General features: G+C 39.9%; 1 protein-coding gene across 1 annotated transcript in view; it reads right to left on the reverse strand.

Moving 5' to 3' along the window:
* Positions 1–9,816: 9,816 nt before the first annotated feature.
* Positions 9,817–26,218, reverse strand: part of LOC307253536 (nucleolar protein 4-like) — a gene marked incomplete at both ends in the record, with an annotated part of 36,559 nt that continues 20,157 nt past the window's right edge. The window contains 7 exons of the mRNA XM_080031643.1: positions 9,817–10,061; positions 10,537–10,662; positions 11,580–11,658; positions 12,042–12,155; positions 16,479–16,667; positions 17,115–17,279; positions 19,904–20,452. Coding sequence (XP_079887769.1) covers positions 9,817–10,061; positions 10,537–10,662; positions 11,580–11,658; positions 12,042–12,155; positions 16,479–16,667; positions 17,115–17,279; positions 19,904–20,452 — 1,467 coding nt within the window. The remainder of the gene's footprint in view (positions 10,062–10,536; positions 10,663–11,579; positions 11,659–12,041; positions 12,156–16,478; positions 16,668–17,114; positions 17,280–19,903; positions 20,453–26,218) is intronic.

Below are 26,218 nucleotides of genomic sequence, written 5' to 3' on the forward strand. Positions count from 1 at the left end.
TTCATTCGTTGAGGAATCATCTCTACCGCATCCTGTGTGTGTGTGTGTGTGTGTGTGTGTGTGTGTGTGTGTGTGTGTGTCAGTCACTGTGATTGTGTGTGCTGTGGATTTTAGCCGAGAGGTCAAAAAGTCAACATACAAACAGCTCCACTCCCATATACATACACACCCCCTTCCCCTACCTCCCCCCCCGCTCCTAAAACAATTGCTGTAAAAATGAAAAAATTACGAAAATTCAATACTTTTAAGTGAATTGTCTTGACCAAATTTTTTTGAGTTTTGAACTAAAATTCTGAAGTTGGAAGGAAAACTGTCTACATTTGAGCCAACTAATGAGTTTGTGTGGAGAGTCACTCACTCACTCACTCACTCACTCACTCACTCACTCACTCACTCACTCACTCACTCACTCACTCACTCACTCACTCATCATTCATATGTAATGCAACCTCAAGTTTTGAGTTCCACATACTAAGAATTCCAAAATGTTTAGTTGTACAAATTTATAATTTTTTTGTTCAGAAAGTTTCTTCAGACAGTTTTAACGCTGTTTAATGTTTGAATCACATTTTGAACGACTTGGTTTAGTTTGTTTTCTCTCTGCTAGATAATTAGTCGGCAAAACTGTTATTGTTTGAAATTCATAGTGTGTAGCTCTCAACATTTGAATTTTTATACATATATAAGATACATGTGCATTACCTATGAATGATAAGTAATCTAAACAAAAAAAATGAGTTGGCTCAAATTAAAAAAGTTCTAGTTTTAGCCTATACAACTCAAAAAATCAAGTACAGACAAATTCCTTGAAAATTTTTCATTTTCCTAACTTTGCATTTTTTACAGTGTCTGTGAGATGTTGATTAATTGTATTTCGACGCCGTCCCATTTCCCTTCAGTGTGTAAAAGGAAGGAGTCAGATCAACTCAAAAAACAGGAATGAAGAGAGGTAAACAAAACAAACGATAAAAACAAAACAAAAAAAAATTGAAAGAATTGCCAAAAAATCTGTACATGTAAACATCACACTTCCACTGAGTCAAATCATGAGGAGAATTCAGGTTTCACATTGGTATTACTGGAGGTACAGAAGCCCCGGGCGGAGTTAAATCAACACAATCAACAGTCCGGTATAAAAAGTCATGTGACAGACAGACAGAGAAAATAAAATAAAATAATCAAATATGGCTGAGGTTGAGAATTAGAAAGTAATTTAAAGCACCACCGAAGAGGATATAAATGTGGAAATAATATGTTTTTTTGATTTGGACAGTAGTAGCCTTATCGTGCCCTGATAGAAAAGATCCATGTGTGTGTGTGTGTGTGTGTGTGTGTGTGTGTGTGTGTGTGTGTGTCTGTGTGTCTGTGTGTCTGTGTGTGTGTAAACTGGTTCAAGAAGTGGGTGATTGTTTGCAGAGAACCGGACCGGCATCACAAACCCAATGTAATGCTAAATATATATTTTAAATTATAATAAAACCAAGGAATTAGGGCTTCACCATGGTTATAATCCAGGAAAATTTGAAATTTTATAAATTAAGAGCATAATTAAATTAAGTTAAACAAAAAAATATTTTAGATAAATAAAACATGTATTAATTTATTTTTTAGTCAGTTACAGCTGTAGTTTTTCATGTTATTCTCTTCTAAGAAAACAGATTACGGCTGAAAGATGCACCTTAAACATGCAACCTTTAAATCTCTAACCAAAACCACTTTATATGTGGTCAAAGATCAACAGAAAGGATGTCTTTATACCTTTTTACAACTTCAACGGGCTCTATTTCCTTTTACGGAAGCAACAGATAAGGCAGTCACACCTTTTGACATGGTGTTGCAAGAAGAAATGTCACATATGCTCTGCTCTTTGCCAACTGTAGTCCGCTACTCAGTGAAGTCTGAAAGGTCAAAAAATATAAATAAATAAGATACTGCAAAAAAAATTCTTTAAGCTCCTTGAACTTCAAAACTGTGTTAATTCTGTTTCTACTTAAAATCAATGCAGGATCATAATCTTACCACCATGTCCTGTGTGTTTTTTTGTGTGTGTGTATGTGTGGTGGAGTGACTGTGTCTGTGTGTCTGTGTATGTTCGTGCGTGTGTGTGTGTGTGTGTGTGTGTGTGTGTGTGTGTGTCTGTATGTAACCATTAAACATAACCTTTAAAAAATGAGTGATACACATTTTTAACAAACACACACGTCAGTAGGGATTACACTCAGTTATCAGACAGTAAATGGCGACATGGAGTGTCTGAGTGTGTGTGTGTGTGTGTGTGTGTGTGTGTGTGTGTGTGTGTGTGTGTGTGTGTGTGTGTGTGTGTGTATATGAGTGAGTGAGTTATCAGACAGTGAATGCCGACATGGAGCCACAGTCTACATAAAGCTGTTTGAGTTGGGAGTATAGTTTAACACTGAGAGCTTTTATAGGTTTTTCTTGTGATGTCGATCCGGTTTTGTTGATGTTAGGAATGTGTGTAGAGACACTGTACCTTTAAGAATGGAACAGTTAGGAAGACTTACACTTCAAAGGCAACTGTCCACAATAGATTTTTGTTTATTTAAGGTAATTTAAATAAATTTAAGTTAATTTAAGTTTGAAGGAAAACGGCCTACATTTGAGCCAACTAATTATTATCTTTTGTTGAGATAACTCATCATTCATATGTAATTAAAACATTACATTTGAGTTCACACAATTTCAAACCATAACAGTTGTACAGATTAATTATCTGTCCTACAGATAACAAACAAAAACCAAGTCGATCAAAATGTTGATTCAAACATAAAATAGTTTTAAGACACTTTCTGTACAAAAATAAAAATAAAATTGGTACAACTTTTATGTTTTGGAGTCTAAGTATGTAGAACTCAAACTTGAAGTTACATTACATATGAATGATAAGTTATTTCAACACAAGATAATTAGTTGGCTCAAATGGCAGTTTTCCTTCTAACTTAAAAGTTGTAGTTTTAACCTAGAAACTAAAAAATCTAGTGCAGAAAGTTACCTTGACAATTTGAGTTTTCCTTAATTTAAATTCTTACAATGTTCTGTTGGAATATTGTACAAAAGAGACCACTTTTAATAGCGCTACAAAATATACCTTTAAAATAATATAATTAACAAAAAATCGGAAAAATTGATTAATACTTATAATTGTGACATCCCTTAAAAGAAGAGAAAAATCAAATAGAAATGTTGTCGGTTGTGTGGAGATGTTAACGACAATAACATGAGAGTTTTGTTGACAGATTAAAACTGTCCGTCCGGCTGTATAGACAGACAGGCAGCCAGACAGACAGGCAGGCAGGCAGATAGACAGGCAGATAGACAGAGGTATGGAAATCAAACCAAGCAAATTAGACCTTTCTAAAGATTGTCATTGGCCTATTTTTCTTTCTTTCTTTTCCACAGCTTTTCGTAATTTAAATTTTTTAAATTTTTTTGTTCTGGCTTTTGAAGTAAACTGAGAAATACACTGGTAGCAAAAAACCTTAAGATATATCGACAGAGAACCGTTGAAACAGTCCAGAAAAGTCCCAGATGCCACAAGACAACTTGATTATCACTTCAACGATTTCAACGTCAGTAAAGAAGTAGCATTTTGCTTCGGTTTAACAAAGAATTCAACTCAGGGCACTTTATTTGAACTTTTTGTACTTTTTGAGACAATATCAGGTTCAGTTGTGTTTGGCTAAAAATGACTTTCTTCCCTAAAAAATTAAAAATAAACAAAAAACGAAATCAAAGAACAAGTTTTTCCTTACAAGGTGCTCCGAAGAACTTTTAAATTTGTGTTAATCCTAGCGGCCCCCTTTGGACAGAAGCGGTAGTGTTTTTACTACACCAGCTGTTGTTCCTGGGTGAGCGTATACCCATGACAAAGGCATTAAGAAAAACTATATAAAAATAGCATTCTTTGCACCGATGGTCTCATTTTGATGTTACATGCAATTTATGATCGTCAGAGGAAAAATTAGACTGTTCCAGAAATATTTAAAAGTTCCTCGTAGCACCTTTAAGTTGGCGGTACAAAGGAATAGGACGGCGGAAGGGGACTTATCATTCAAGTTTGGGCAAAATTCAAGATATTTTTTGATAAATGTTAGGCTTTGAAATACAGTTTTATAAACACATACTAAAGGTAATTTTTCTGAGATCGATTAAGCGCAATTTTCTTCTAGACTCGACTGAAACATTGGCACAGTGTGGACAGAGGGACGGGAGGCTGCTATCCAATAATAATTCAAATAAAATTAGGAGAGGAAATTAAGAGGAACATTTGATTGTACTTCAGTGGGTCTTCACAAGGTTTTTCCTCCCATTTCGATTTTAAACTATTAAAAGGTCAAAGGAGGTAAATTAAATCACCGCAAACTTAAAAATGACTTCAACTCTTTTTCTTTGCATATTTCTTGTGTGTCATTCACAGAGCAGTAACACTTTAAACCGAGCTTCCCAAATCAAAAACATTTTTACAATTCTACAGCTAATTAAATTAAATAATTTACATTTTCCCAAATTATTTTACTTATATTGTAAATACGGAGGTGGTCTTCACATTGTACACAAAGTCTGTATGGAGTTATTTCTTGTTAAAGGTGCTCAGAGGAACTTTCAGTTTGTGTTAATTCTAGCGCCCCCCTTTGGACAAAAGCAGCAGTGTTTTTACTACGCCAGCTGTTGTTCCTGGGTGAGCGTACCCATGACAAAGGCATTAAGAAAAACTATATAAAAATAGCATTCTTTGCACTGATGGTCTCATTTTGATGTTACATGTAATTTATGATCATCAGAGGAAAAATTAGACTGTTTCAGAAATATTTAAAAGTTCCTCGTAGCTGCTTTAAGTGATATTATCCAACTTGCTCTGCAGCTCGACAGCACTGATTTGTTTTTAACCGTTTGACCGTCACTGTCGCCAACACAAACCTTAATCTAAGGACCAGCGTGTGCTATGATTATCAACTGCATTGCAAAACCATTTAAGAAAAAAGCAGTGCATGCAAACACACACACACTCCCCTCTCTCAATGTACAGATAGGAGCCCAGTGCACAGCCCAGGAGCAAATGATACATACAAATTTTTAGTTAATTTTCAAATTTTCGAAAATTTTCAAGTGAAGTGGCAAAAAAACCAAGAGCTGAATGAGCATTTGAATGCATCATGTGGTACGTTTTTTTCCCATTTTTTTTTGTACAAAATAATTCCAAACAATTTACAATTCGGACCAGATCATTTGTCTTTTTTTCTTTCTTTCTGTTTAACAACTGTACAAATTAATAAAACTAAGTCGTGGGAATCATAAAAAAAAACAAAAAAAAAAAACAGAGTTGCTTCTTACCAATGTCACAACTGCTTAAAGTTTTAAGTTTAAAATTTGGAGAAAAACGCTCAATTGAGAGTTAGATGAGAAATTCGACACCACTCACATGTTTTTACATAGTCTGTAAAAATGAAAAACTTAGGAAAACTTAAAATATACTTTTTTTATACATATGAAAGTTCCGTTTTCATTACATAAGAAAGATAAGTTATCTCAACAAAAGATAATTAGTTGGCTGAAATTAAAGGCCTACTTCACCGGTTTGAATATGAAGGTGTATTGAATTCTGAGATCCTATGTAGTATAAATGTGCAAAAAAAAATGAAATTGGTTCATCCTAGCCTGAGAAAAGGCAGAAAGAGTGTTTTTTTTAACCCTATATTAATCTTACTGTGACATCACAGTAAGATAAATATAGGGTTAAAAAAAAACCTTACTTTGTAAATATTACTGTGATTTCTCCTACTGTGACATCACAGTAATATTTACAAAGTAATTTTTTTTTTAACCCTATATTTATCTTACTGTGATGTCACAGTAAGATTAATATAGGGTTAAAAAAAAAACTCTTTCTGCCTTTTCTCAGGCTAGGATGAACCAATTTAAAAAAAATTTGCACATTTATACTACATAGGATCTCAGAATTCAATACACCTTCATATTCAAACCGGTGAAGTAGGCCTTTAAGGTAGTTTTCCTTCAAGCCTAAGAGTTTTAGTTTTAGCATCAAATATCTCTGCATCATGGAAAATGGTGTCAATCTCCGCAATAACAGCAAATAAGCGAGTTTTATCCCAAATGTTAAACTCTTCTTTTAATACAGAGGCTGTGGAGAGGCAGAGGGAGCAACCGGTAAATATCAAAACAACAAAAAGTACCTTCATATGGTATTAAAACGCCTAAAAGCAAAAACCTGATACATTTTTGTACCTGCAGTAATTCAATGACACCTCTTTTCTTTTAAATTAAAGCTGGGATATATGATTTCTGATTGGTCAAAGTTAACATGAGCTGTACACTTTGACCAATCAGAGCGAGGCTCCGATTCTCTGTTCTTATTGGCTGTTGGGACTGTCCATTCACTTTTTGGCACGACTTTGTTGGTGTAGAGCGTGTCAGGGAGGGACCATAGGGGAGGGACCAAAGAGAACAAGTGGAGCGGTTGAGGTATTTGGATTCGAATCTCTATGGATTCGAATCTCTATCCCAACTGCCAAATTTCTCCCCAAATCCTCCACCCCAGCTTCAGTATGGTATCAAAACGCCTAAAAGCAAAAACCTGATAATTTTTTTGTACCTGCAGTAATTAAATGTCACCTCTTTTCTTTTAAAATAACCAACAAAAGTCCCATAAAAACACAAATAATCCAACATAAATCGATCTACACTGGATTTTTCTGGCCCCTTGACTTCAGTGAGTTTTGAGAGTGTGTACCTGGTGGCCTGAGCACGGAAATATTGGAAGGTGAAAAAAAACAAAAAAGGAAAATCAAGTTGAGGTTATTCACAGTTAGAAAGTCACAAAAACACACATGGATCATCAAGCCCTATGAAGCAAAACCAACAAATAAACAAACAGAATACACACACCAACCCTGCGGTCAGAGATAGAGTAAGGAGACGTGTGTGTGTGTGTGTGTGTGTGTGTGTGTGTGTGTGTGTGTGTGTGTGTGTGGACGAAAAGGCAGGAGTGTGTTCACCAAAGTTTTTGCGTCGTCGAGGTCTTTCGGTTGGTCGATCGGGGTTTTTCGCGAGGCGCTGCGGTTTCGTTTGACCGCTAAACGCCACGCGATTTCTTGAGGTTTCTGGTCTATGGCAGAAGGTCCGGTTTTATATATACATGTTTATATATATATATAGCAGCAGCAACATGAAAGTTTGTCATTGTAATCATAATCAACAATAATAATAATTATATTAATAACAATAGTAATGGCCATCTCTCTCAGAGTCGAACAGACACACACAGTAAGACAGAGCAGTCCTCCAGTGGAGGTCTATATAGTCCTCCTACTCTTATATAGGTCCATGAAGAAGAGTGAAGAGTAGGTCCAATTGAGGAGAGGAAGAAGAAAAATGCTGAGGTGTTCAGTGGCGTTAGAAGCACTTAACAGTAAAAATCAAAAAGTTATAAAGATTGATATTTTTTTAAGGAATCTGTCTGCAGTTGATTTTTGAGTTTTGAGGCCAAAACTGAATCTAAAAGTTTGAAGGAACACTGTCTGACTTTGAGCCGACTGAAATGTAAAGAAAATGTATTTTTCATACAGAAACATGAAATATGAAATGAAACCTGTTATGTAAAAAATGTTGTTTAAATTTTGAGTTCCACATATTACTAAGAATTTCAAACAATAAGAGTTGCACCAACTAATTCTCTTTCAACAAAACCAAGTCGGTCAAAATGTTGATTCAAGCATCAAACAGTGTTAAAACTTTCTGACATGAAATAGGTTTGCACACATTACGTTAACATCTGAATAATAAGTTATCTCAACACAAGATAATTAGTTGGCTCCTATTTTGGAATTTTTTCTTCAAACTTAGTCGTTTTAGGGGGCGCCTTTAGCTCAGTTGGCAAGGCGTCCCCCTCCCGGGCCGGGCCCAGCAGCAGACCCGGGTTCGATTCCCACCCGCGGTCGTTCTCTGCATGTCACTCCCCTCTCTGCCCCATTTCACCTCTGTCTCTCTGCACTATCAATAAAGCATAAAAATGGCCCAAAAAATATCTTTAAAAAAAAAACTTAGTCGTTTTAATTTTAGCCTCAAAACTCAAGACAGTTGCCGTTAAAATTTGAACTTTCCAAACTTTTTCCATTTTTTCCAGTGCACACAGATTAAAGATTTGCCACCAGTGATACATATCGAACCCCTCTCCTCCTCCTCCTCATCCTCTTCGAGAAGGTAAAACACGCTCTGATCAACTCCAAAAACTCTGATTCCTCTCAAGTTTTTTTCAAGACGATTTGATTAATATTTACAGCAGCACACGAACAAACAAACAAACCCGCACAGATAAGAGCAAAAAAGTTTTTCAGTGTTTTTCGAAAAGTTTTTACATCAGTTCTTGAAATGCTTCCTTCCTTCCTTCCTTCGGCGCTTTCACAAAACATTAGTCTTTAGCGCGAGACGGGTTTGATTTTTCCTCCCCCGCACAAAAAAAATAAAAATAAAATATATATATTTATAAACCTTGAAGACATCGGGTGGTAAATAAGTAAGTAGAAGTAAACTGGCTTGTGGTGTGTGTGTGTGTGTGTGTGTGTGTGTGTGTGTGTGTGTGTGTGTGTGTGTGTGTGTGTGTGTGTGTGTGTGTGTGTGTGGAATATGGAAAATGGCAGGTCTGATTTGAGGTATTTCCTGGTGGTCATCATGGCGTCTTGGATGCATAAGTAGCAAGTTGCTCCCTGGGTAAAAAGGGGTGAGGAAGGGTGTGTGTGTGTGTGTGTGTGTGTGTGTGTGTGTGTGTGTGTGTGTGTAGGGTCAGTCTGGGTTTGAGGGAAAAGTGCTATAGGACACAGAGAGCTTATATACAAGCGAGCACAAAAAAAAAAAGATTTCCTCTCCAATTTTTTTTTCTCTTTTCCAGTTTCCAGCCGTCCTTTCGCCCCAACGGACTCAAAAAGTATTTCTCCGTATTTAGTGCTTTCTTTGAAGATAAGTCAAACCGCAAATCTTTCTTTCAGTCACTTGGGAAGAATTTAAAAAAAAACAGTTTTAAAAAAAAAAGGGGAAAAAGTTTGAGAAAAAAAAAACTCCCGTCAAAAAAATCGAAATCTTCAATCTTCAATCTTCAATCAACTCAAAATTACTTCCTTGTCATTTAACACACATCTTCAGTAGTACTCATTTGGGGGAATTGTTATTTATTCTCTTTTTTAATTTAAATTGCTCAAAATTATCATAATAAGATGGCGTTTGGCCCAAAGGGGGAAACCATCAATCAAAACTCAAAAAAATTCACTTTTTTCACCCACACATAGGCAATGTCTTTTTTTCTTTCTTCTTAAACCAACATGGACCGCCGCCTTTGTTTGTAAAGTTCCTCTCTTGTCCACACTTCTTCCCTCTTCTGATTGTGAGATTTTTGTATTTGGGATGGATTGAGGTTGTAGGAGATAATGGTGATTTTTTTCCACTTTTTACACCAATTTTTTATTTTTTTTTCCACAGGTTCTGAACGCAGAAGGCAGCTGAGAAGAAAAACAACTCACCCCGATTGAAAGAGGTTAGGGGACTCCAAACAAACATTAAGGGAAGTGTGTGTGTGTGTGTGTGTTTGCGTCATGAGTGTGTGTCTGCTTAATGTGTGTGTTTGTCTGTGTGTGTTGGCGTCATCTGTGTGTGTGTCTGCGTGCGTGTGTCTGCGTCTTGTGTCTGCGTGTGTGTGTGTGTCTGCGTCGTATGTGTGTGTGTGTGTGTGTGTGTGTGTGTGTGTGTGTGTGTCTGCGTCGTATGTGTGTGTGTGTGTGTATTTCATTTTGTTTAGTTCTGCTGCAGTATGAGATTCTCGAGCTCGTCCGCGGACCTGAGCAGGAAGGCGGCCGACTCCCGGTAGCCTGCGATCAGCTGACGCACGGCGGTGATCTCTGGTTGGCTGAGCTGGGTGGAAGCCCCGCCCCCGACAGCCCCGTTGCCCCGCGCTACAAGGCTGTGATTCGCTGAGCCGGCGGAAGGGGAGGAGTTTGAGATGATGTTGTTGGCAGATTTCATACTGAGGTCGGCAGGGCCTGAATGGGAAGGGAGGGGAAGATAGGTTAGAATGATTTTGCATAAAGGCAGTGTGTGTGTGTGTGTGTGTGTGTGTGTGTGTGTGTGTGTGTGTGTGTGTGTGTGTGTGTGTGTGTGTCTGTGTGTGTCTGTGTGTCAGCAGGTCCAAAGTCTATCTTTTCATATCTTATAAAAGGAGCTACGAGGAACTGTTAAATATTTCTGAAACAGTCATTTTTCCTCTGATGATCAAACATGACATCTAACAGCAAACGAGACCATCAGTACAAAGAATGCTATTTTTGGTGTAGTAAAAAACACTGCTGCTTTTGTCCAAAGTTACAGCTAGAATTAACACAAACTGAAAGTTCCTTGGAGCAGCTTCAACTACTCAATTACTGATCTGTTTGTATTCTTTTATGATACCTTTGCTTAAATGTTACTGTATGAAAAGTTTTCTATATATAATCTTTGACCCCCTCCCCCCATCCTCACCGTTGCCCTGGGCAGCCGCTCCTGTCGTCAGGGAGACGGGGTGTTGGACGGGGTAACCACGGTAGCCGTAGCTAAGGCCGGCCCCGTTGATGTAGAGAGGAGAGTCCTGCTGAGCGGAGGAGAAGGCTGAGGCTGCCAGAGAGTAAGCAGAGTGAGCCAGGGAAGCAGGCTCCCTCACACCAGAGGACTTATCCACACAGATCTGATCATCCTAGGACAAACAGGACAAGATATGGGGTGTTAAAGGGGCACTGTGTAACATTTCAAGTAATTTATTAGCTAAAATCAATATCCTCATTAAATATGTCCTCATTGGTGTAACATCACCTCTGCCAATCATCTGAATTATCCTCCTGAGCGGAAAATTACAAATATTAATATTACATTTTGTACATTGAGAGGGCAAGTCTTATGGAGGCATCCATGTTTTTGGAATGTCATCAGGTGCATTGTTTGGAATTTAGAATTGTTCTTGTCCTTGAAGGCCACTGTAGCTTCTGTTATTATTCAAAAGGGGTGGGGTTGCCCAGGGAGCGTTGCATTCTAGACCTTTCTTGATGATGTCATATTACACACTGCCCCTTTAAGCGCTTTTCAAAATAATTATATATTATTATTATCTTCTAAATGAGTCTGTGGAAGTGTTCATTTTGTCAAAGGAGTAAAAATGTTTGTCAAAAACGTTCTTCTTATAATCCTAAAACAGGAAATGGGATGTTAAAGGCTTTTCAAAATAATGTACACAAAAAAAGAATTTGAAACTGATATTAAGAAGACATGTCCGAGTCCCCAGAATAAGAAAAGTATTGGTTATTATTATTATTATTATTATTATTATTATTATTATTATTATTATTATTATTATTATTATTATTATTATTATTATTATTATTATTATTATTATTATTATTATTATTATTGAAAAAATGTCTGTCAACAACTTTTTTTAATGCCTTTTTGTCAGCGATTACTATGACTAAGATGAGAAGTTGACGAGCTAAAAACAGATCTTTGATGATTAGAACTATGATTAAATGCAGTATTTGACAGAGTCAGAGAGTAGGCAGAGTAAGCCATAGATGCAGGCTCCCTCACTGGCTTATCCACACAGATCTGATCATCCTAGGACAGGGAATAACAGACAAGACTAAAATGTATTGAATTTATTTTCAAGTCTATATCAAGAAAAAACTTTGCATAGCCATTTGTCTTCCATGCAGGCACATAGTAGCCCCGTACTTCAGCAGTAGGGGACTTATTTGTTCACATGCATTTTGCACATGTGTGAAAAGTACTTTTTAACTGTGTGTTTAAAAAAGTGCGATATATATAAAGATTTACTTACTCAATTACATATACATTAGGTAAAACACACACACCGAGACACAGACACATGCTCACACACCGAGACACACACACGCACACACACATATTCACACACACAGAGACACACACACACACACACACACACACACACACGCACACACACACACACAGATACCTACATGATAGGCATCAAGGCGCATCCTCTTGGCTGCGTTGCGTGTCTCGCTCTCGCAGGCAGCAGCCAGGATGTTCTCAGCCATGGCCGAGGTGAGGTGAGGGGGAGTCGGACGCGTCTACACACAAAACATGAGAAAAACATGATTATTAGAAAATATAATCCAGTGAATTACAGCGACGGGCCGTTATATCATTATGTATAAGGAGAAATAATCAACAAAACATCTTCAGCTAGACTGTCTTTTCTAACCTTTATTTATACAGGTAAATCCCATTGAGACCGAAGACTCTTTTGCAAGGGAGACCTGTTTTCCTTTCCTACGTTACCATTCACACACACATTCATACACCGATAGCAGCAGGCTAACTATCGACATTCACACAAGGCAAGGTGGGTGAAGTGTCTTGCCCAAGGACACAACAACTATGATACAGGTGGCAGGGTGGGGATCGAACCTCCAACCCTTTGATCATCGGCCGACCCGCTCTACCAACTGAGCCACAGTCGCCCTAAAGAGACTGTGTGTGTGTGTGTGTGTGTGTGTGTGTGTGTGTGTGTGTGTGTGTGTGTGTGTGTGTGTGTGTGTGTGTGTGTGTGTGTGTGTGTGTGTGTGCATTGAATACCAAGCAAAGGGACACCCAAAAGTTCCCACCAATTTACTAACAATTATTGCAGAGAAAATGTTTAGAAAAAAAAAAATTACTAGAATGAAGCAGAAAACACATCTGAATTGTGGTTGTAGTTATACGTATATTGCTTAAACCTGCAGTGTGTAGAATTTTGGGTTTTATTTCCTAGCAGATTTTGTAGAAAGTAATTATAATATCCATAAGTACATTTAATTTAGTGCATAATAGCTGAAAAAAAATGTTTTATTATTTTTTTCCCCTTAGAAAGGGTGTCATATATGTCCATATTTCTGCATATTTTGGACCAAGGCCTAGTGCCGCCATCTTGAAAGTGTCATAGTTGGAATGTCATCAGGTGCATTGTTTAAAATTTAGAATTGTTCTTGTCCTTGAAGGCCACTGTAGCTTCTGTTATTATTCGAAAGTGGTGGGGTTACCCAGGGAGTGTTGCATTCTAGAACTTTGTAGAACTTTCTTGATGATGTCATATTACACACTGCACCTTTACATTAACAAGAAGAAACCTACGTAAGGAATATATCTGAATATATATATATATTTCTGAATAAACATCATTCTTCCTTTGTGAGACAAACTGGAAGATTGTTTTTTTTTTACATTTACAAGCTGCTCTTTCATTCACAGAACTATCTCCCTTATGACTATAGTACAGTGTATTAACTCAAAGTTTAGTATCAGGCTTCACCACTGGGGGGCAGTAGAGACATTTAGGTGACTGGCTCTTCTGTAAGACACTGCAGGTGAATAGGGTAACACATGTTTAACTTAAAGATATTACCATATAACTTTGCCATTTGATTTCTTACTTTAAAATAATCTTTTAATAATTTTTTTTTTTTTTTTTTTTTTTTATGTTTGAAAGAAAATGGTTATTTGGAAATATCTAGCTGAATATGCTTACATTTGCATCTTTATAAAAACCAAAAATGTGAGTGAGTTAAAATCTTAATTTTTATTTATTTTTTATTTTTACATATTAGTGTCCAAAGATTTTACAGGACAGATTTTGGCTACATCATTTTTTCATTTAAATTTTTTTCTTTTAGTTATGTGCCAGTCTTAAAAATGTATTTTCTGCATGTTTTAAATAACTAAATGTCTCATAAATCAGACAATTAATAAAATATGAACAAATCCTTCTGTAATAACCTTCAGAATAGTGCTAAGAATGATTATGGAAAGTTTAGTTGATGTAAGTGCTTTAGAAGTTGAGATCTTTTGCTTCAGAGTATTGAAAAAAAAAATGTAATGTTGAGATAATGTCTGTTAAAGATGGTTGTATAGGAGAAATATACAGACGCAAACAGACAAGGTTTAGTCAAATAAACACCTGAATGTACATGTTGGACCTTTTGATTTATACTAGTATGAGAGAAGACATGTTATGGAAGATACATAGACAAAAATATTGACCAACAAATAGACCAGTGACCAGTATAGTTGCCAATACTATAAAAAAGCATTAACCCTGCGTTCCAATCCCCATACTTCCCTACTATTTAGTGTGCCAGATAAAGATTTAGTATGTCCCAATACATGCACGTCAATTGTAGTATGCTGAAAATACATAAATGCCCCACTAATTCCAATAGCATTTTGGAATATTCGTCTTTATTTTAGACATTTCTCGACATAATGAGAACAAATCATCCTTATCTGATTTTTTTTCTCTCCTGTCTGTGGCCCTAAAACTCTTCTGTACTTTGGTATGTAGTGTAGTAAAGAGAAAAAGTATGTGATTTGGAATGCAGGTTTAGTTTAATAGGCATTCTCAACCTTTAACCAGTTAGTAAAGTGTTGACGTTTATATTTAGACTCTCAGAGTGTCAAGCTGAGCAGAGTGGGGTGTGCCGACAGCGAGAGCTTCTCTCATTATATATTTGAGTTATAAGTCACACACGCACGCACACACACACACACACACACACACACACACACACACACACACACACACACACACACACACACACCTACCCACACGCACACAGACACACACACTCTCTCTCTCTCACACACACACACACACACAAACACACACACTCCAAACGTGAAGAAATATGTGAGCTTAATAGACGAATATGAAGAATTTAAGTAAGTTTTCCATTTTTCTCGTTCCTATGTTTAGACATTCTGCACCGTGTCACATCTGTGAACTGAAGTGCCACCAGAGCGTGTTGTTTCCATAGTTACAACTCATTTACGGACACATTTAAACCATCGGTTAAGAAAAGATGATAATTGTTTTGTTGCAGTGAATTCACTGTGCGTGCGTGTGTGTGATATAGGAACGAGAAAAATGGAATGTGTGTGTGTGTGTGAGAGAGAGAGTGTGTGTGTGTGTCTGTGTGTGTGTGTGTGTGTGTGTGTGTGTGTGTGTGTGTGTGTGTGTGTGTGTGTGTGTGTGTGTGTGTGTGTGTGTGTGTGTGTGTGTGTGTGTGTGTGTGTGTGTGTGTGTGTGTGTGTGTGTGTGTGTGTGTGTGTGTGTGTGTGTGAATTTGAAAGCTGCGGTGTATTCAGTTTGAGATGTGTTAACTTGCATTGATGTGGCTTCTATGAGTTCTATATTAATGAAATACATTTTATACTATAGAATGTTTAGGTATGTACAATATAAGTACAAGGAGGTTTCTTTTTTTACAGCATTTTGATCATGCAAATGGTAAATTTTGGATATAAACCTGCAGTGTGTAGAATTTTGGGTTTTATTTCCTAGCAGATTTTGTAGAAAGTAATTATAATATCCATAAGTACATTTAATTTAGTGCATAATAGCTGAAAAAAATGTTTTGAATTATTATTTTTTTCCTTAGAAAGGGTCTCATATATGTCCATATTTCTGCATATTTTGGACCAAGGCCTAGTGTCGCCATCTTGAAAGTGTCATAGTTGGAATGTCATCAGGTGCATTGTTTAACATTTTGAATTGATCTTGTCCTTGAAGGCCACTGTAGCTTCTGTTGTTATTCTAAAGGGGTGGGGTTACCCAGGGAGCGTTGCATTCTAGAACTTTGTAAAACTTTCTTGATGATGTCATATTACACACTGCACCTTTAAAAAATAAAATAAACATGTGGAAGATTTTGATGTTGTAGTGCATTCCTGGATTAACTTTGGAGACCTTTTACTTACTGGCGAGGGCAAGAGGGTTTTTTTTATGGGTTATGGGTTTGCAAATGTTGGTGTAAGCAGGGTTGAAGAAAATAACTATGTAAACAAATTCTAAAAATATATTTTAGGGGACTTTTCAACTATATTCTGAAATTTTTTATGGAAAAATTAAATGATCGGCAATAGCAGGAAAATATTGAGATATAACACACACACACACACACACACACACACACACACACACACACACACACACACACAGACAGACAGACAGACAGACAGACAGACAGACACACACACACTCCCCCACACACACACACACACACACACACACACACACACACACTCCCCCACACAGACAGACAGACAGACAGACAGACAGACAGACAGACACATTACCTCCATGCCACTCTTCTTCATGCGTCTGCAGGACTTGAGGTAGCTGGGACACGTACAGACAGACAGACAGACACACAGACAGACACTCCCCCACACAGACAGACAGACAGACAGACAGACAGACAGACACTCCCCCACACAGACAGACAGACAGACAGACAGACACTCCCCCACACACACAGACAGACACACAGACACACACTCCCCCACACACACAGACAGACAGACAGACAGACAGACACACACTCCCCCACACAGACAGACAGACAGACAGACAGTACCTCCATGCCGCTCTTCTTCATGCGTCTGCAGGACTTGAGGTAGGTGCGTATGCGTTTGCGAGCGCGTTGCTGCAGCTCGGGGAACTGGCGGCTGCAGGACTCGATGATGGCCTGGATCTTCTCCTTGGGCTGCTTCGAGATCGGAACCATTCTGTCCAAGTTCTCATCCACGAAGAGACGCACAAACATCTGCAGGGGGAGAGAGACAATAGGGATGTTAGTGTGTGTGTGTGTGTGTGTGTCTGTGTGTGTGTGTTTGTTTTCCTCACATTGAAGGCCTTCAGTGTCTGTCTGTCTGTCTGTCTGTCTGTCTGTCTGTCTGTCTGTGTGTGTGTGTGTCTGTGTGTCTGTGTGTGTGTGTTTGTTTTCCTCACATTGAAGGCCTTCAGTGTCTGTCTGTCTGTCTGTCTGTCTGTCTGTGTGTGTGTGTGTGTGTGTGTGTGTCTGTCTGTCTGTCTGTCTGTCTGTCTGTCTGTCTGTCTGTCTGTGTGTCTGCAGTGTGTGTGTGTGTGTGTGTTTGTTTTCCTCACATTGAAGGCCTTCAGTGTCTGTCTGTCTGTCTGTCTGTCTGTCTGTCTGTCTGTGTCTGTCTGTGTGTGTCTGCAGTGTGTGTGTGTGTGTGTTTGTTTTCCTCACATTGAAGGCCTTCAGTCTCTCTGGGTCGTGTCCTTCCGTGTCGTTGATTTTGTCGTTGTCGTCGTGGTCGTCGTGGTCGTCGTCATCGTCGTCGGGGGCGACCTGGTTGCCGTGGCGACCCGTAGTCAGGTCCTCGGCGCTCACGCTGTCACTGGAGTGAGGGGACTGGAGACACACACACACACACACACACACACACACACACGCACGCACACACACACACACACACACACACACACACACACACACACACACACACACACACACACACACACACACACACACACACACACACACACACACACACACACACACACACACACACACACACACACACACACACACACACACACACACACACACACACACACACACACACACGGTAAGTGTTACTGTGTTTGCTTTAATTAAGTCTATCCATGTACTGGGGGGCGCCTTCAGCTCAGTTGGTAGGGCGTCCCCCCCCATGGGCCGGGCCCAGCAGCGGACCCGGGTTCGATTCCCGCCCGCGGTCGTTCTCTGCATGTCACTCCCCTCTCTGCCCCATTTCGCCTCTGTCTCTCTGCACTATCAATAAAGCATAAAAATGCCCAAAAAATATCTTAAAAAAAAAAAAAAAAAGTCTATCCATGTACTGTCTGTATGTATCTACTATTTTACCCATTGATATAGAATGCTTTATGAATATCTCCATGTGTGAGATGGAAACACAACATTTGCAAAGTAAACTCTCAAGACATTTGGCTGAACATGACAACATCTAAATGGTTTATTTCACATATTTATCATGCCCTTAAAGGTGGACTCAGTGATTCTGGAGAATGCTTTTCATCAAAATCAGTGAATATATCTGCTCACAATCCGCTACCTGTGGTGTCAATACACAGTCTAGGCTCTGTAAACTGGCATGTAAACAAAGGGATCCACCATAGCTACAGTAGCAACATATGCCCGTTTACAAGGCCTAGGCTGCGTATGAAAACTAGGGTTGCGTTCCGAATCGCATACTCTTTCTTTTTTCTATTCTACATACTACATCCGACGATAGAAATAATCTAGTTAGGATGCAGTAGGCATACTATTGGGACATACTTTTACTCTCTTATTTCATCATAACATCGCGCCTTGATCTTGCCTCTTGCTTTTATATCCGTTGCATCCCCGTTTGTTTTCATATGGAGGCTTCGTCGATGTGACGTCACTTCACGTGCGCACTGGATTGTGGGTCAGAATCGCCCAAATAGGATGCACTTTTCAACACTAACAATCTTGGACGCATGACGTAGGACATCCGGGTACTTCTAACCATCCTAAATCTGGCCACAAGAATCGGGACATCCTAAATCTTTTTTCTACATACTATATAGTAGAAAGTATGCGATTCGGAACGCAACCTAGATTTGTTTTCAGTGCACACACAGTACAGACAGGTAGCGGATCATGAGGAGATATTCACTGTAGACACTATTCCTCTAAAAGCATACAGCCGTATATGTTTTTCTATACCAGAGATCTAAATGACTAGAAGGAATCTGAAGGCCGGTGCACAAACAAAGTTGCACGTGTGTGTGTGTGTGTGTGTGTGTGTGTGTGTGTGTGTGTGTGTGTGTGTGTGTGTGTGTGTGTGTGTGTGTGTGTGTGTGTGCGTGTGTGTGTGTGTGTGTCTCTGTCTGTCTGTCTGTCTGTCTGTCTGTCTGTCTGTCTGTCTGTCTGTGTTTTGTATGGAGCTGTGTGTGTGTGTGTGTGTGTGCGTGTGCGTGTGCGTGTGCGTGTGCGTGTGTGTGTGTGTGTGTCTCTCTCTCTGTCTGTCTGTGTTTTGTATGGAGCTGTGTGTGTGTGTGTGTGTGTGTGTGTGTGTGTGTGTGTGTGTGTGTGTGTGTGTGTGTGTGTGTGTGTGTGTGTGTGTGTGTGTGTGTGTCTGTCTGTCTGTCTGTCTGTCTGTCTGTCTGTCTGTCTGTCTGTCTGTCTGTGTTTTGTATGGAGCTGTGTGAGTGTCTGGCGGTAATGCATTACCATCCAAGGACATCATTTTGTTTGTCATATTTTGCTATTCAGCTCCGAACAAAGACGGTGAGAGAAAGAACGAAAGAAAGGATATGGAGGAGAGAGCTTTCCTATGAATACCCTGTACCTCTCTCTCACACACACACACACACACACACACACACACACACACACACACACACACACACACACACACACACACACACACACACACACACACACACACACACACACACACACACACACACACACCATATTTTTTATTTTCTAGTTGCATTTGGCGACCTGTGTACGCCTGTAATGGTTTGTGGTAATTACATTAATCAAAAGTAGATGTCGACGTGTCTTCTCCACCTGGCATCAATTTAGTTTTTCACACTGAGTAGGTAAATGGATTATTCTCCGACTGACTATAGGGGTGTGTGTGTGTGTGTGTGTGTGTGTGTGTGTGTGTGTGTGTGTGTGTGTGTGTGTGTGTGTGTGTGTGTGTGTGCTTGTGTGTGTGTGTGTGTGTGTGTGTGTGTGTCTGTGCATACACTCGCGTACCTATCTAACAGTGGACTTTAATATCGTTACACATTCACCAAAAGGGGACCGCCGAGCAAACAGTGGATATTTTTCAGATCCCCTCTTTGTCATGCTTTAAATCATGTTAGAAACATGTTCTAATACCTTTTCTATTGTGTGTGTGTGTGTGTGTGTGTGTGTGTGTGTGTGTGTGTGCGCGTGTGTGTGAGTGCGCGAACATGCGTGTGTGTTTGTGTGTGTCTTCCTAATTCTCTCACCTTGCTCCCACAGTCCCTTCCGTCTCGGTCCAGTCGTATCTCCGCGGTGTGTGTGTGTGTGTTGGGTGTGTGTGTGTGTGCGTTGTGTGTGTGTAGACTGTGTGTGTGCGTCAGCGGCGGTTTGGCGGCTAGCGGGTATTTCCTACGTAGCTCTTCGGGCGCGTTTGGATGTAACGCCCCTAGCAACGCCGCGGCCGCCGCTGACACGGTTACGGGAAGGTGTGTGTGTGGCGATGTGTTGTTGCTTATGGCCACTGTTGATGACGACTGCGACGGTGATAATGCATTATTGTTCCGGGCCACTGTTGATGATGCGTTCAGGTTGACTGGCTGCTGCTGCTGTTGTTGTTGGTCGTCGCACGGTGATGACAAACAGGAAGTGGGCGAAGAAGTGCTGAAGTCCAAAGGGGCGGGACCTCCGTTGCCGTTGCCGTTGATGATGTCATCGGTTTCCCTGACGACGGAGCTGTCAATCAAAGCAGTGGAGGAGGAGGAGGGAGGGGTGAGAGCGGGAAGGCCGGACCCACTGCCGCTCTCTGACGAAGAATCCTCTGTGAAGGAGAGAAGGAAAAAAATAATATCTATTTACATCTCAAGAAAAAAGGCTTTAAAGATATAGTGTGTAACTTTTTCCACATGAATTAATGCCGATTTCGTTCAAGCCATCGCCAAATGAGTTGACAAAAAGTTGATAAAGCCTACAGTGCGTAACTTTTTCCCATATAAATGAATGTCGCTACAGTAAATAAAAGCAAAAACTTATTTTAAAGCTATAATGTGTAACTTTTTCCATATAAATGAATGCCGGTAACATTCAAGCCATCGCCAAATGAGTTGACACAAAGTTGATTAAGCCTTATCAGCTCCACAAAACTCTCTCTGTATTTCTCAGTATGGCAGCGTTTACAAACTGGTGTCCCCCCCTCCCTACCCCCTGACACTGGTGCAGGAGCTCAGAAAAATCCTCAAGAAGAGCCCAAGAAATGTTTCAGTTGTTGATTCTACTGCTAAGAAAAAAACCTGGACGTACAGCAGAAGGTACAAGTTTACGTCATACAAACTGGATGACTTTAACATTAAGTGAAACTTCTGTATAAGAAGAAAAATGCAGAAAATAATCTCCATTAATTACTAGTTAGATTTGGCATTTAAAACAGACAATAAGCAACTTGCAATATGTACAACACTACCATTAATATAACTGTGTCTGTACATTGTTGCAGAAAGAGCAAGTGTAATTTTAGCAAAAGCACTTGTTTAAATTGGTCTTTAACATTATAAATGCCATTTGAATGGTGTCACTCACACACACACACACACACACACACACACACACACACACACACACACACACACACACACACACACACACACACACACACACACACACACACACACACACACACACACACACACACACACACACACACACACTACAATGTCCTTTTGCACAATCATCTCGTGGTTATGTTTAATGGCCAGCAGATGGCAGTCTTCCTTCATACAGTAGCCGCCAAGTCTGTGTGTGAAAAATTCAAATTCTAAACTGCTTTAACTTTCTGTTTCATAAAAATAATATTTTCCAAGATGCGACTCTTGTATTGCATTCTGTATTTTACAACATACAGCTCTGGAAAAAAATAAGAGACCACTCCAAATACTCAGTGTCTCTTGTTTTACTATTTATAGGCATATGTTTGAGTAGAAGGAACATTTTGGTTTTATAATATAAACTACTGACAACATTTCTACCAAATTCCCCCTGAAAATATTGTCATTTCCATTAAGTAATGCAGAGATGAAGATTTAAAAAAAAAAAAAAAGCCATACTGGTCTCTTAATTTTTTTCCAGGGCTCTATGATATAATGCAATGATCGGTGCTATGCATTGATCAAATCAGTTTTATTTGTATAGCCCAAAATCACAAATACATTTGTCTCAATGGGCTTTACATTCCATACAATATGATACAATATGACACCCTGCCCTTACACCCTTAGCTCGGCTGAGAAAAAACTCCCAGTAAAAACCCTTTACCGGGATTAAAAAATTTGAAGAAATCTCAGGGAGAGTCGACAAAGTAAGGGATCCCTCTCCCAGGACGGACATGCTGCAATAGATGTCATAAGTAGAGAAAATCACGAAGGAATTTGATCATTGACCAGGTGATTACATGATGTATGGTTACAGCCCTTCTTGACTGGCCTTGAGAAAAGAAATGCATCAGCTAGATTTGTAAGGGAGTGATGTGTGTAAGGAGACTGAGGATGGTGTGGACTGTGTCATAGGTTCAGTGTGGGAGGGGAGAGAGGGGTGGAGCCCAAACCTCTGCAGTGTGTGTGTGTGTGTGTGTGTGTGTGTGTGTGTGTGTGTGTGTGTGTGTGTGTGTGTGTGTGTGTGTGTGTGTGAGAGAGAGGGAGAGAGAGGGGGAGAGAGAGGGAGAGGGAGAGAGAGAGAGGGACAGAGAGGGGGGAGAGAGAGAGAGAGGGAGAGAGATACTCTGTCGAGGAAGATGCGGCCAGGCAGAAGGAAAGAGGTCAGGAGGGTGTGTGTGTGTGTGTGTGTGTGTGTGTGTGTGTGTGTGTGTGTGTGTGTGTGTGTGTGTGTGGGTCGTGGCTGGAGGAGAGGATTGAGAGGGGGATGGGAGGAGAGAGAGAGAGAGATTGAGGCAAAGGGACAGTGAAGCACGTGGGAGAGATTTTTAGCTTTGGAGCATCTCTTTCCTTCTCTGTAGAAACATTTCATACTAAGAGTCGATCCACCGTTTTGAAATATTATACAGTATGTTGTCTAGCAGAGAATCTACCATATATATACTGTATTTTATATTTTTATATTTATATTTTATACTTTAATTATTCTATATATATATATATATTGCTGTTTTAATGTATCAGGAAAATGTTGTTATGTGTCTCTTTATTATTACAGTTACATCTTTAACATGAATCAGCTTGATCGCATTGAATTGTGGTTGTGCGAGAAAAAATGATTATTCTCCTCCCCTCAGCGTAGTTATGTTGAAGTAAAGCTAGGTGGCCTACTAAACTATTACGCCTAACAGTAGCTAACAGACTGTTGTTGTGCAAAGGTAGTTACCCCGGGCCATGCGAGTGAGTATACATCCAGTTTGCTTGCTGTCTGTCTGTCTGTCTGTCTGTCTGTCTGTCTGTCTGTCTGTCTATCTATCTATCTATCTATCTGTCTGTCTGTCTGTCTGTCTGTCTGTCTGTCTGTCTGTCTGTCTGTCTGTCTGTCTGTCTGTCTGTCTGTCTGTCTGTCTGTCTGTCTGTCTGTCTGTCTGTCTGTCTGTCTGTCTGTCTGTCTATCTATCTATCTATCTATCTATCTATCTATCTATCTATCTATCTATCTATCTATCTATCTATCTATCTATCTATCTATCCATCCATCCATCCATCCATCCATCCATCCATCCATCCATCCATCCATCCATCCATCCATCCATCCATCCATCCATCCATCCATCCATCCATCCATCCATCCATCCATCCATCCATCCATCCATCCATCCATCCATCTATCCATCTATCTATCCATCTATCTAAATATGTTGCTGCTACGCTTCGATTTCAAGCACATTTCAAACCTTTTAAAACTCAAGATTTAATATCAAGCGTTTTGCAAACTTTCCGGTCTCTGTAAAATCCTTGGACTGAAGCTTGTGCATTACTTTCCTTTGCAGCGAACAAGGACAGTTAACACTAACATTTGGTCTTGTGTGTAGAGCAACTTCAGTGTGTGTGTGTGTGTGTGTGTGTGTGTGTGCGGGCTTGTGTGCGTGCGTTTGTTCTTGTGTGTGTGCGTGTGTGTGTGTGTGTGTGTGTGTGTGTGTGCTTGTGTGTGTGTGTGTAGAGTAACTGTTCCTCCGTCAGTTTAACCACTTGAAAAAGGCCCAGATCGTAAAACAGAACATGAAACATTATCGGTCAGTAAAAAAAAAAAATTCTCCACAAGTCACGGAAGACAAAGTTCAAGAAGTTATGACACAGATAAAAACACATCCATACAGCCCTGCACACTGCACCCATTCATACATAGTCCTCTGTGTGTGTGTGTGTGTGTGTGTGTGTGTGTGTGTGTGTGTGTGTGTGTGTGTGTGTGTGTGTGTGTGTGTGTGTGTGTGTGTGTGTGTGTGTGTGTGTGTGTGTGTGTGTGTGTGTGTGGAGTAACTGCTAGGCCTTTGTACTGAGCTACGCATTTCATGGTGTTAAGTTATAGTAACATGTTGTCATGCAGAGATAGTACTATGGATGCTTGTATGTAATGTAATCAGCATTGGAGATATTTTAGCCAGTGTTGACGTGCTTTGAAGAGTCAAGATTCTTTCCATAGTAAAGGGTAAAATCAAATCAAATCAAATCAGTTTTATTTGTATAGCCCAATATCACAAATAGACATTTGCCTCAGTGGGCTTTACATTCCATACAATATGATACAATATGACACCCTGCCCTTACACCCTTAGCTCGGCTGAGAAAAAACTCCCAGTAAAAAAAAACCTTTACCGGGAATAAAAAAAAGTTTGAAGAAATCTCAGGGAGAGTCGACAGGGTAAGGGATCTCTCTCCCAGGACGGACAGTGGTCCTTCAACTATATGCATCCTTCATTTGTTATTGTTTAAACTTCTTGGTGTGTTCTTATCACTGCCTGCCTGTCTGTCTGTCTGTCTGTCTGTCTGTCTGTCTGTCTGTCTGTCTGTCTGTCTGCCTGCCTGCCTGTCTGTCTGTCTGTCTGTCTGTCTGTCTGTCTGTCTGTCTGTCTGTCTGTCTGTCTGTCTGTCTGTCTGTCTGTCTGTCTGTCTGTCTGTCTGTCTGTCTGTCTGTCTGTCTGTCTGTCTGTCTGCCTGTCTGCCTGTCTGCCTGTCTGCCTCAGGCCCCCAGGATGCTGCCTTCTCCGAGCAGCCAGCATGGACATGTGGCCAACCCATTGGTATTGCATGGTAAGGGGTGGAGCTTATTTTCATGCGGCCCGTAGGCAGATGTCCCTGTCCACACAGTAGGGGAGAACGGGGTAATTTGTCACATGGGTTGGATGTCACATTCGTTATATCTCGCCACCACAGCGCGCTAGCTCTGAAATGTTGATATAAAAAAGGTCCAGAATTGGGATCAGAGGTCACATACATAGACTTCCTTGGAGGAAGACAGCTGCATTTCAGGTGAGAGGATGTTTTGTGTTTTTCATGTCAAATTCAAAATATTTTGCTTCTCAGTATTTTTCTTCTAGGCTTTTACACAATGGGTTTATAACAAAACACTTGTTACCCTCAGAAAGTGTGAAGGGTAAGCTATAGTTTAGATTGTTGTTAGCAAGATAATTAGTTGTCAGATGGTTGTTGGCCTTGATGCTAGCAAGAAATTCAGGTTGGGGTTGGTCGTCAAATTTTTTGGGGGGTTGGTTGTCACATGTTATCTCAAGGCTGCAGCCAGAAAAGGAACCCAATAACGAAAGAAATTGTCAAGCTGTATCCTCACTGACACCCCAGAGAAGGAAAGAATAGAGCAGGAAAAGGCAGCTAGCAAGCAAAAGGAAAAAGGGTAACAAAATCAAAACAACCCAGTGCATCCCAAACTAGACCAGCTGCCAAGGCTACAGTAAGTTATGTAGGCCTATTTGTCAACTTGACAATGCAATTAAACTTTCAAATTTGGTTCTGCCTCATTGCCTTCTTTTTAAGATTTTTCCCATTAAGATAACATTGTGACAAACAACCCCATAGTGTATGACAACCGACCCCTTGATGGGGTTGGTTGTCACAATGTGTCAGAGTGTCTTTGATGGTAAATTACTTCTTCATTACAATAAGTTGGAAAAAAAGAGAGACACACATTTCAAGCCAACACCTTAAGCTTCAATTTAATGTAGGAATGGCTATTGACAGATGTTTTGGTGATGAGCAATTCTCACTAGAGTAAAAAGTGTGCCTACTTACCCCGTTCTCCCCTACAAGCAGCGAACAAGATTGTGTCTCTGCACATTTTTTCTGGATATCAATCATAGGCTCATACTTATCTTTAGACCATATACTATTAAAATGTAAGTTTTCTCATTTCAAAACGCCACCTCAAGCGTTTTATTAGCCCAACGGCTTTTAACGGCTTTCAGTTTGTTTTCGCCAGGCTAGATGCTACAGAACGAGACACCCGCCTCCAGTCCGCTACGCTTGCCGCCCTCTTTCTTGATAGGTCCATAATGCCGCTACGTCCATGCTACGTAATGCTTTGGGCCGCATGGAATTTCCGGATTATACTTCCTTGTTGCTTCTCTGCGCCTATGAGCAGCTTTCATA

The sequence above is a fragment of the Ammodytes marinus genome (genome assembly GCF_949987685.1).
Source record: "Ammodytes marinus genome assembly, chromosome: 7".
NCBI lineage: Eukaryota > Metazoa > Chordata > Actinopteri > Uranoscopiformes > Ammodytidae > Ammodytes > Ammodytes marinus.